We start from the raw sequence: 10,705 nt of genomic DNA, 5'->3' as shown, positions 1-10,705 counted from the left end.
AAAAAAAAAAAAAAAAAAAAACAGAATCAGAAGGGACACGAAGAAGAAAGGTTTTGGGAGGACACAACAAGAAGGTGTCCCGCTAGCCAGGAGGAGAGGCCTCAGGAGACACCAGCCTGGTGGCACCTTGATCTCAGTCTCTACAACTGCAGAACAATAGCCGTGTGTTGTTTAAGCCACCCAGTCTGTGGTATCCTGTTTCAGCCGCCGGAGAGGATGAATACAGGCTCCCCCTGGAATCGCTCATTTGCTTATTCAGAGCTGCTATCTGAGTCACAGATCCACAGTAGTTAGTTTTTTTTCAGGACCAGCTTCATAATTTGCAGGGCTCCATGCAGAGCAGAAATGCAGATTTCTTAGGCTGAGTGTGGTGGCTCACACCTATAATCCTAGCACTTTGGGAGGACAAGGTGGGCAGACTGCTTGTGTCTAGGAGTTCAGGACCAGCCTGAGCAACAGGGTGAAACCCCATCTCTCCAAAAAATAGAAAATTTAGCTAGGTGTGGTAGTGTTCGTGTGTAGTCCCAGTTACTAAGGAGTTTGAGGTAGGATGATGTCTTGAGCCCAGGGGAGCTGAGGTTGCAGTGAGCTGAGAAGATGCCACTGCACTCCAGCCTGGGGGACAGAGTCCATCTCAAAAAAAATTGTAATTAAAAGAATTTTAAAATGCAAGTTTCTTTGGCCGGGTATGGTGGCTCATGCCTGGAATCCCAGCACTGTGGCAGGCCAAGGCCAGTGGATCACTTGAGGTTAGAAGTTTGAGACCATCCTGGCCAACATGATGAAACCACATCTCTACTAAAAATACAAAAATTAGCTGGGCATGGTTGGGCATGCCTGTAGTTCCAGCTGCTCTGGAGGCTGAGGAAGGAGAATCACTTAAACCTGGGAGACGGAGGTTGCAGTGGGCCAAGATCGCACCACTACACTGCCTGGGTGACAGAGCAAGACTCTGTATACAAAAGAAAACAAAACAAATGCAGAGTTCTTTGTCCAAAAAGCAGAGAAAAGGCTGTTTGCTTGCTGCATGGTCTCTTGTGATCAGTAACTGTTGCTCTCTCCCAGGTACAGGGACACTCATGGGTCAGCATCAAGACACTTACAGGTGCCTGGGGCCCTGCCCTGTGACTCGTCACACATACCAGACCTGACCCTGACCGTCACCACTGGGGATAGAGAGGAGGGCTGAGGCAGTGGGTGGTGGAACCCCTATTCTGGGGTGGTGGGGGGTGGCAGGAGGTGAGGGCTGCACCTAAGCCAGGGCTCCACATCACCAGCACAGCCTCCACTGTGCCTTAGGACTTCCCTGAGAAAACACAGATTCAGAGACAAATCCATCACCAGTTTCAGGAGGGCGACAGCAGAGAATGAAGCCCCCAGCATGGGGTCCTGTGTGGCTGCACTGATCACACACCCTGAGCACAGGCTCTCCTGCATCCCGGGTCCAGGGAAGCTCTGTTTCCTGTGCACATCACCTGAAGTGCTAGGGCTCTGCTGATCACTTCTTTCTTGCAGATTCTGAATGAACATTTTAAAATGACTTTTCCATTAAAGTCCCATGCATCTAGACCTCAGTAAATGCAACCTGGTTTTGCCCACCACCTGAACAAAGGCACCTCCCTCTTTCTTGGCATTGGCATTGACAGCTTGCCGTGCAGTGGCACTCTGCCCCATCCTTTCCCACACTCTGCCCGAGATGTGATGCTCTGTGAAGCCTGATACTTGCCTGCCTTCCTTCTTTTCATGTCTTTGGCTTAAAAAGAAGGCAGGACTTGATCATGGGACAACAGAAGAGACATGGGCTTGGAGCCGCCTCCTACTAGCAGGGTGGCTTTGAGCTATGTATGAGTCCATTTTCACACTGCAGATAAAGACATATCCAAGACTGGGCAATTCACAAAAGAAAGGTTTCATAGACTCACAGTTCCATAGACTGGCTGAGGAGGCCCCACAATCATGGCGGATGGTGAAAGGCACTACTTACATGGTGGCAGACAAGAAAAGAGGCTGTTCAGGGAAACTTCTCTTTATAAAACCATCAGATTCAGACTTTATCACTGTCATGAGAATAGCACAGGAAAGACCCGTCCCCATGATTCAATTACCTCAGGTCCCTCCCACAGCATGTGAGAATTGTGGGAGCTACAACTGAAGATGAGATTTAGGTGGGGACACAGGCAAACTAGATCAAGCTAGTTACTGAATTGCTCTGGTTTGGGGTTTTTCATCTGTGAAGTGGTGATACCATCTGCCTGCAGGGCTCAGGGGACCATACCATGGGATTGCAGGGCATTTGGCAGCGTGCATTCTGCCACTGCTTCCCAGGAAGAAAGGGGAGATGCTCCATGCTGCTTTGTGTGAGGGAGGAAAGTGGTAGGCAGCAGGGCTTTCGGGGATGGAGCAGTCTGAGCCTGCCTGAGCTCTGCCACCTACTTGAGTTCCTCCATCTGAAAACAGGCACAACAATTTCTACATTGAAAGTTTGCTGGCAAGAGTAAAGGAAGCAACTTCTAGTATGAGACTATAGCCAGGTTTGGCATACAGTAGGTGCTTAATAAATACCATCTCCTTTCCTGCTCCCCCTGCTTGGAGTTTGCCATGTGACTGACCATCCCAGCAGTAGGTTTAGAGAACAGGGTAAGGGACACGTGGCCCAGATTCACCCCAATTTCATGCTTTAGGCAATCTCCTGACTTCTGAGACTCTCTCATCCTCAAATGAGATTCAGCATATTTGCTCCGCGACCTCCCAGGTCGATCAGCTTGAATATTAAGTGAGGCAATGGATGCAAAATTCTATGCAAAGATAAAGGGTTATGATCCACACCATTTCCCAAGGTTTAGCTCACTAAATCTCAAATAGGACCCTTAGTTTCCTTCTTCCCTCCCATCGTGCACCCACCCAGCTGGTATTGTAAGGACACCTGATGTGTTGGGGGAAAGCAGCCTCTGTAGTTGGATCACGTGGACCACCCTGGCCTTATGTTGTTTTTTTTCACGGACATAAAGGACAATTAGAGAAGAGGGAGCAGACTTGGGCAGGCTCTGGATGGGGAGGCAGTGCTATGCAGATGAGATGGTCGCAGGGGATGTGCAGGGGCAGGCCACCTAGTTCAGGCTGGGGTCTGCAGCAGACGTTAATACATTAGTTATAGACGATTATGCCACTATGCTAATAACATTCATTAGTATTCGGTAATCAATACTGAGTCAGAGTCTTAGTTTGAACCTCTACATGGTTTCTGCCATGCAGCCTGACCGCAGCCTGGGTTTATGATGAGGAACTTACTACCTTCAAAGCTTCTTTTATATTAATGTATCTCTGACCATTAAAAAGTATGTTCTTGGCTGTGCACAGTGGCTCACGCTTGTAATCCCAGCACTTTGGAAGGCTGAGGTGGGCAGATCACCTGAGGCCAGGAGTTAGAGACCAGCCTGGCCAACATGGCAAAACCCCATCTCTACTAAAAATACAAAAATTAGCTGGAAGTGGTGGTGGGTGCCTGTAGTCCCAGCTACTCAGGAGGCTGAGACAGGAGAATTCTTGAATCCAGATGGTGGAGGTTGCAGTGAGCTGAGCTCATACCAATGCACTCCAGCCTGGGTGACAGAGCAAAACTCTGTCTCAATAAATAAATAAATAAAGTGTGTTCTCTACATCCATGCTTTCAGCAGTTTGGCAAAGTGGGGCAAGAGCTGGGGACTCTGGAACCAACCTGCAAAGCCCATGGTCAGTCACCACTATCTACTGTCAATGAAACCTTATGAGTTACCAAACCTCTGTGTGCCTCAGTTTCCTCATTTGAACTATGAGGATCCTAATAATGCTTATAGGGTTATGATACGATTCAGTGTATTAATATGGGAAGCACTTAGAACAGTGCTTGGCACATAGGGCAAGGCAGATGATGTTACACTCTTCTATGATTTGTTTTCCCATTTGTGAAAATATAAAAGTTGAAAAATAATTAAAACACATTAAAAGTGGATTGGCCAGGCAGAGAGATAAATGAGCTGTTTGCATAAACATGAATTAAGAGAGTCACACTCAACTAAGAGTTATTCCCTGTTGAGGAGTGCAAACATCTGGAAGGAATTAAATGAGCAAAGAGGCTGGGTGGTGGTGGTGTGTGAGCAGAGAACATGCCGTGACTGTTGGAAGGACAGAATTCATTTCCGGGATGTACAAATAATCCCACAAAAAGGAGGCTGCCCTAGACGAGTTGATGCCCAAGAACATTTATCCGCAAATAATTTCTGTTCTGACTAGTCCAGGTACCTGAAGTATCTTATTCCTATGAGCTAATGCATCACCTTGAAAAGGCCACTTCTAAAATGCAAATAGACTAGGGAAAATAACAAGTTACCATGTCATATCTGTGAAATTTACAACATGAAAACCGTAATACTCAGGGCATTGAGTGCACTCAACTCGGCACATTTTAACATCTGTAATGTAAATGTAAATTAGTATAACTTTTTTTTTGAGAAGTAGTTTGGCTGGAATTTTTAAGAGTCATAAAATGTTCGTGGCTTTTGACCTACTAATCCAGCTTCTGGAAATGTATTATTAGGAAGAATTTCAAAGTGGGGGGAGGAATCTTTCTGCATTTATTTACCATAATTAAGAAAATGATTCAACAGTAAGAGAATGGGTAAATTAATATGTCCCCTTGAGGGACTCATAGGCAGTCATCAAAATTATAATTATAAAACAAAAGAGGATTAAAAAAACGCTGATAAAAAGCACTTATAAAACAGAAGATGAAAAAAATGCTTATATTACAATGTAATATTATTGGGTAGGAAAAACTCCAGAAATCAAATATAAAAGATTGTATATGCATATGAACAGAGCTAGAAAAACAGAATGAAAAGGCAACAGTGTGCTCTGTTGTGGGACAGTGGAAGAATTTCCTTTGTTTTATTTAGGTTTGTGACTATTCGTTGTGCAATAAACAGCAGTAAGAGACCCAAATGAACTCTCTGGGAAGGGGTGGCTGATTGTCAGCCGTCCCCATATGGACCAAGTTTCAGTCCAGTTTCCTGCTCAGGGAGCAGAGTCCAGAGCTGGTAGGTGAGAAGGCAGCAGATGAGCAGGGCTGGGGACCTCCCAGGGTGCAGAGGACCCGCTGGGCTTAGGGACCCCCACAGAGGGAAGGAGGGGCTAGGAGAGCTGGGAAGACAGGTAAGGAAGAAAACTGTCCACTTCAGGGTCTTGTCCCTGGGCAAATGTGGCTTGAATCTGGGAGTTTACACTGTTCCTCTTAGTCATTCAAGACCCCATTTTGAAAACCAAAACTAACAAAACTTGGAGTGTTCTCACGACTTCCGATAAGCTGTGGTGTCTCTTGGAGCTCTAGGGGCATCATGAGGAGAGACTGACATGAATTTATCAAGCTGTCCATTCTCCAGCCTCTCTCAATACTTATCACCCACGAATGGACAGACACACTGGTTCTAGAATCAGATCCTGGCTGCTGCTGATTTCTCTAGTGGGCAATTCCTGTGGTGACCTGGGCTGTGACTGGGTCATGGATTCATTTCCCCAGAACTGTTGCTTGTTTGACCACACTTCAGTTAACCTTGCAGAGTGGAGCAGTGGCGAGAATCCCTGGAGCAGGGGGCAGGAGGCATGACATTAGGCAGGTCACTTATACTCCTCTGGCCTCAGTCTTTTCATTTCCAAAATGGGAGCGAGATCCAGTGTACCAAAGACTGCAGAGACCCAGTGGCTCAAGTCTGTAAAGCCAATGGCTGAAGTCTGCAAAGCCCTGATGAAGCTATCCAGGGTAGCTTCTTAATCTGTTTTACTTACTAGAAGTTTCATAGCCAGCATGAAAGAGATGCCCCTTCCAACATACTTTGTCCAATCTGTTCATACCTTGAAAAACTTCATTTTGTTCAAGGATCACTTTTTAAGGGGATGTGACATACAGTCGTACAAAAGAGGACAGCCAGGATGTTTAGAGGCTTAGGACCTTGTCATGAGCATATAAAAGAAGGAACTGCATATTTTAAGCTGGAAAAGTCATCATATAGCAGGGATATGGTACTTGTCTTTGAAATTCTGAAGGGCTATCTTGTGTGAAACAAAAAAATGTGTTACTAGCTCCATGTGGCAACAAAGAATGGTGTCGGCGGATAGAACTGCAGGGAGGCAAATTTCAAGTGTGAACAGAACAGAGGAAGTTCTGACAGCACTGTCTGAAGATGGAGAGACTCTTATAAGCAGGGGTGCAGGGACCCCTTCGTATTGTGATCTTCTTAGATTAAAGTGCTGGGTGGAAGAGAAGTCAAGGCAAGGCTCCAAGACCCCTTCAGTCCTGTGAGCCTCTGAGCCTAAGCTGAAATGAACTAGCTCCTCCAGGGTGGCCACCATAAATGCTGTGTGCTTCCAGAAGCATCACTGGAAGATTGTAACAGCTGGTCTTCCCATGGCTCGAGAAACCTCACCACCTATATCCCTCCTTCTCAATGTGAAGTTCTGGAAGAGAACTTATTCCATGTGACTTTTCTCATGTTTGAGCAAGCTGTGTACCAAGATCCCCAGTTACCTCCAAGATGTTCAAGGCATAATTTGTTGTGTGTCTCATCTGTTCCACATCCTTCCTACCCCACTACCAGGCCCAATTTCCCTTTCTCTGGTATGCAGAGCAGAGTGGGGAGCAGCTGGACAGGACACAGCTAACAGACAATGAGCATCGCTAGACAGCCCCACTCAGGGTTTGTGGCATACCTGAGTCAGTGCAGTCCATGACCTCCCAGGAGACACAGGGATGCTAGATTCTAACAATGAAGACACACATCATTCCTCTTAATATGACACAACAGCTGCTTATAACCAAGAAAAGGGAACTTCTCCAGGAGGAGAGGGTGGGTGATCACTGGGATGGGGTTTTTTGCTGAAGAGGAGGAGACCTAGAAGAAGTAGAAGACACATAGAAGGAGCATGTCAATATAAAAGCAGTCTTCATTGGATTGTGTCTGTCCAATCATGGACTCTGATTGGGTGACAAGTATTGAGACACAGCTGTTGGAGAATGGAAAGCCTGATAATTTCATGTCAGTTTCTTCTCATGATGCCCCGAAGCATCAAGAGACACTGCGGCTTATCAGAAGTCATGAGAACACTCCAAGAACACCCAGACAGGCTGTTGGCCCAGCACGTGAGCAGAAGGAAATGGGACCCTGAACTCAGGAGGCCAGAAAATAGACACGGTGGCCTTGAGCCTGGCTGAGTCTGCTGCTGAGGTGGTTTTCCTTTAGACAGTCCTGAAGCTGACTTGAGGGGAAGCCCGCAGGCTCTGGAGCAAGCCCTCTTGGATAGGATTTACTTGCTGTAAATTGTTACCCTTGGCAATACTGGCAATACTAATAACTCTAACTATAAAATGGGATAAGAATGGTACTGTCTTAGTCTGTTCAGGCTACTATAACAAAATACTGTAGACTGGGTAATTTATAAACAACAAATGTATTGCTCATGGTTCTGGAGGCTGGGAAGTCCAAGATAGAGGTGCCTGCAGATTCATGTATCGTAAGGGCCTGTCTCTCATGGATGGCACCTTCTATATGTCCACGTGTCAGGAAGGATGAACCGCTCCCTTGAACCTCTTTTATAAAGTCACTAATCTCACACGTGAGGGCTCTGCCCTCGTGACTTAATCACCTCCTAAACCTCTCTTACCATGGCTTTGGTGATTAAGTTCCCACATACGAATTTTAGGGGGAGGGGCACATTCAGAATGTAGCAGGTACCCACCTCCTAAAGTTAAGAGGACAACACCACCCAACATCTTAAGCTGATCTGCATGAAACTGCTTATAATGCAACCGCTTTTCAACATTCAAAACTAGCAGGTTCACAGGGGTCCACTGAATTAACCACTCAATAATTTCATGTCAGTTTCTTCTATGTATGAAGAATTGGTATGGGTGTGACCCCCATAGCAGTTCTGTCACCATTTCTGCATGTGAGACACCTAGCTAGGTGATGTAATATGCAGGCAGGTTTGGGGACTACTGGCTTAGCACAACGCCTGAGATCTAGTGAAGCACTCGGCGCACGACCTCTGCTTTTCATTCGTCTGTCATTTATTGAGCACCTACTGCATGCCAGGCTCTGGCTGGGTTCCCCTCTTGCCACCGGGGCCTTCCTCCCCAGCGGTGCTCACGTCTCCCCTCCTCCTCCTCAACAGTGTCCAGGCCGCGCAGCTCCCCTGACGACCTGAAGGCCCTGACCCGCAACGTGAACAGGCTGAATGAGAGCTTCCGGGACTTGCAGCTGCGGCTGCTGCAGGCTCCGCTGCAGGCGGACCTGACGGAGCAGGTGTGGAAGGTGCAGGACGCGCTGCAGAACCAGTCGGACTCGCTGCTGGCGCTGGCGGGCGCGGTGCAGCGGCTGGAGGGCGCGCTGTGGGGGCTGCAGGCGCAGGCGGTGCAGACGGAGCAGGCGGTGGCCCTGCTGCGTGACCGCACGGGCCAGCAGAGCGACGCGGCGCAGCTGGAGCTGTACCAGCTGCAGGTGGAGAGCAACAGCAGCCAGCTCCTGCTGCGGCGCCACGCGGGCCTGCTGGACGGGCTGGCGCGCAGGGTGGGTGTTCTGGGCGAGGAGCTGGCGGACATGGGCGGCGTGCTGCGCGGCCTCAACCACAGCCTGTCCTACGACGTGGCCCTCCACCGCACGCGGCTGCAGGACCTGCGGGTGTTGGTGAGCAACGCCAGCGAGGACACGCACCGCCTGCGCCTGGCGCACGTGGGCATGGAGCTGCAGCTGAAGCAGGAGCTGGCCATGCTCAACGCAGTCACCGAGGACCTGCGCCTCAAGGACTGGGAGCACTCGGTCGCGCTGCGGAACATCTCCCTCGCCAAAGGTACCACCAGGCCCATGTGCCTCCCCCAAGGCTCCTCCTGATGGGGCCTTCCTCCTGTACGTCCCTCCCCAAGGACCCAGGAGTCGTCCCCCACATCCCCAAGTGCACTTGCCATTCCCACCCCATACTCTCTCTTAAGTCTTGCCCTACAGGAGTCTGGAATTTTCTGCCCCAGTGGCATGTACCCACTTCCAGGGCCTGCACAGGTCTCTCCCTGGGTAAACCTCCTGGGGTAGAGGCAGACTCAGTGGCCACTCTTCTAGGTGTGAGAGTTCACCCCAGCGGTGACCAATGGGAGCCTGGTGGTCACAGCTTGCTTGGATGCACTGGAGCCTCCAAGAGCTTGAGGTGGGGGCAGAACAAGGGGCTCAGGCCGGAAGTAGAGAGGGCCTGCTCTGGTGTCATTCCCATGGTGGAGTTCCTGGACTTGGAAAATTCCAAACTTGAACCTAGCCTTTTAGGCTGTTACAAAGACTTATTCATTTAGGCAAAAGAACATATATCATTGTACAATCTGTTGGTTTCATTTGTAACTTTGTTTTTTTCAAGTTGGGGTCTGGCTCTGTTGCCAGGGCTGGAGGGCAGTGCTGTGATCATGGCAGCCTTGAACTCCTGGGGTTAAATGATCCTCCTGTCTCAGCCTCTTAAGTAGTTAAGACTACAGGTGCACACCACCACTCCTCACTACTTTTTTTGTTGTTGTTTTGGAGACAGAGTCTTACTTTGTCACTCAGGCTGGAGTTCAGTGGCATGATCTCAGCTCACTGCAACCTCCAGCTCCCGGGTTCAAGAGATTCTCGTGCCTCAGGCTCCTGAGTAGCTGGGATTACAGGTGTGCACTACCATGCCTGGCTAATTTTTGTATTTTTAATAGAAGATAGGGTTTCCCCATGTTGGCCAGGCTGGTCTCAAACTCCTGACCTCAGGTGATCCTTCTGCCTCAGCCTCTCCAAGTGCTGGGATTACAGTCATGAGCTACCACACCTGGCCAGTTTTTTTAAAATTATTATTTTTGTAGACATAAGGTCTTGCTATGTTGCCTAGGCTGGTCTTGAACTCCTGGACTCAAATGATCCTCCCGCCTTGTTTTCCCAAAGTGCTGGGACTATGGCATGCCAGCCCATTTGTTATCTCAACTATAATAGCAAAAATGCAAAAACATGTGGGCCTCCATTGTGCTTGTGCTGTGGGCCACAAATGATAGAACCTAGAGACCCAACTCCTTTTCTTCACCCTGACAAACTTGTCCCCTTCCCTCCCTCATCCCTTCATGCTGCACACACCATTAGAGACACCTTTCATGAAATGTACTTCTCCCACATTGCCCCCCCTGCTCAAAGCCCACAGTGGCTCCCCAAGGCCCACTGAGTTCATTGAAACCTCCTTAGTCTGCCATCAGCACTAATAATACCATTGTGAGCACCTACTATGTGTTACCTACTGTGCCAGGTGTATCTCATATGGGCATCTTTTGAAAACAGTGGCTCTCCAAGGGAGTGATGTTTTCCCTATTTTATTGACAAGCATGCTGAGATTTAGGAAGCTTCCATAGCTTGCCCACAGTCACAGGGCCAGAAGGTGATGGACCAGCATTTCCATCCCAGATTTTCTGATCCCAGAGCTAGTGTGCTTTCCACTGCTTTCCTATCCTGTCCTGCCTGCCTGTTCTTCCACTGTCACCCGTGCCAGAGGGCACAGAGCAAATGGCTGCAGCGACCAGTGAGCCATGGCAAGGAGGAGAGGCTGCAGTGTCATGGCTGAATGGCTGCAGTGTCACGGAGGAGAGGCTGCAGTGTCGGGGAGGAGGAGAGGCTGCAGTGTCGGGGAGGAG

General features: G+C 48.7%; 1 protein-coding gene across 1 annotated transcript in view; it reads left to right on the top strand.

Annotated features, from left to right (window-relative positions):
- Positions 1–10,705, top strand: part of SCARA5 (scavenger receptor class A member 5) — a 123,087-nt gene that overhangs the window by 58,475 nt on the left and 53,907 nt on the right. The window contains exon 4 of the mRNA XM_017540425.2: positions 8,200–8,874. Within this exon, the coding sequence (XP_017395914.1) occupies positions 8,200–8,874 (675 nt within the window). The remainder of the gene's footprint in view (positions 1–8,199; positions 8,875–10,705) is intronic.

Source organism: Cebus imitator, unplaced genomic scaffold (assembly GCF_001604975.1).
Source record: "Cebus imitator isolate Cc_AM_T3 unplaced genomic scaffold, Cebus_imitator-1.0 Scaffold125, whole genome shotgun sequence".
In the NCBI taxonomy this organism is placed as follows: domain Eukaryota; kingdom Metazoa; phylum Chordata; class Mammalia; order Primates; family Cebidae; genus Cebus; species Cebus imitator.
Note: the sequence above shows the minus strand (reverse complement) of the source record. Positions and strands in the feature narration are given on the sequence as shown.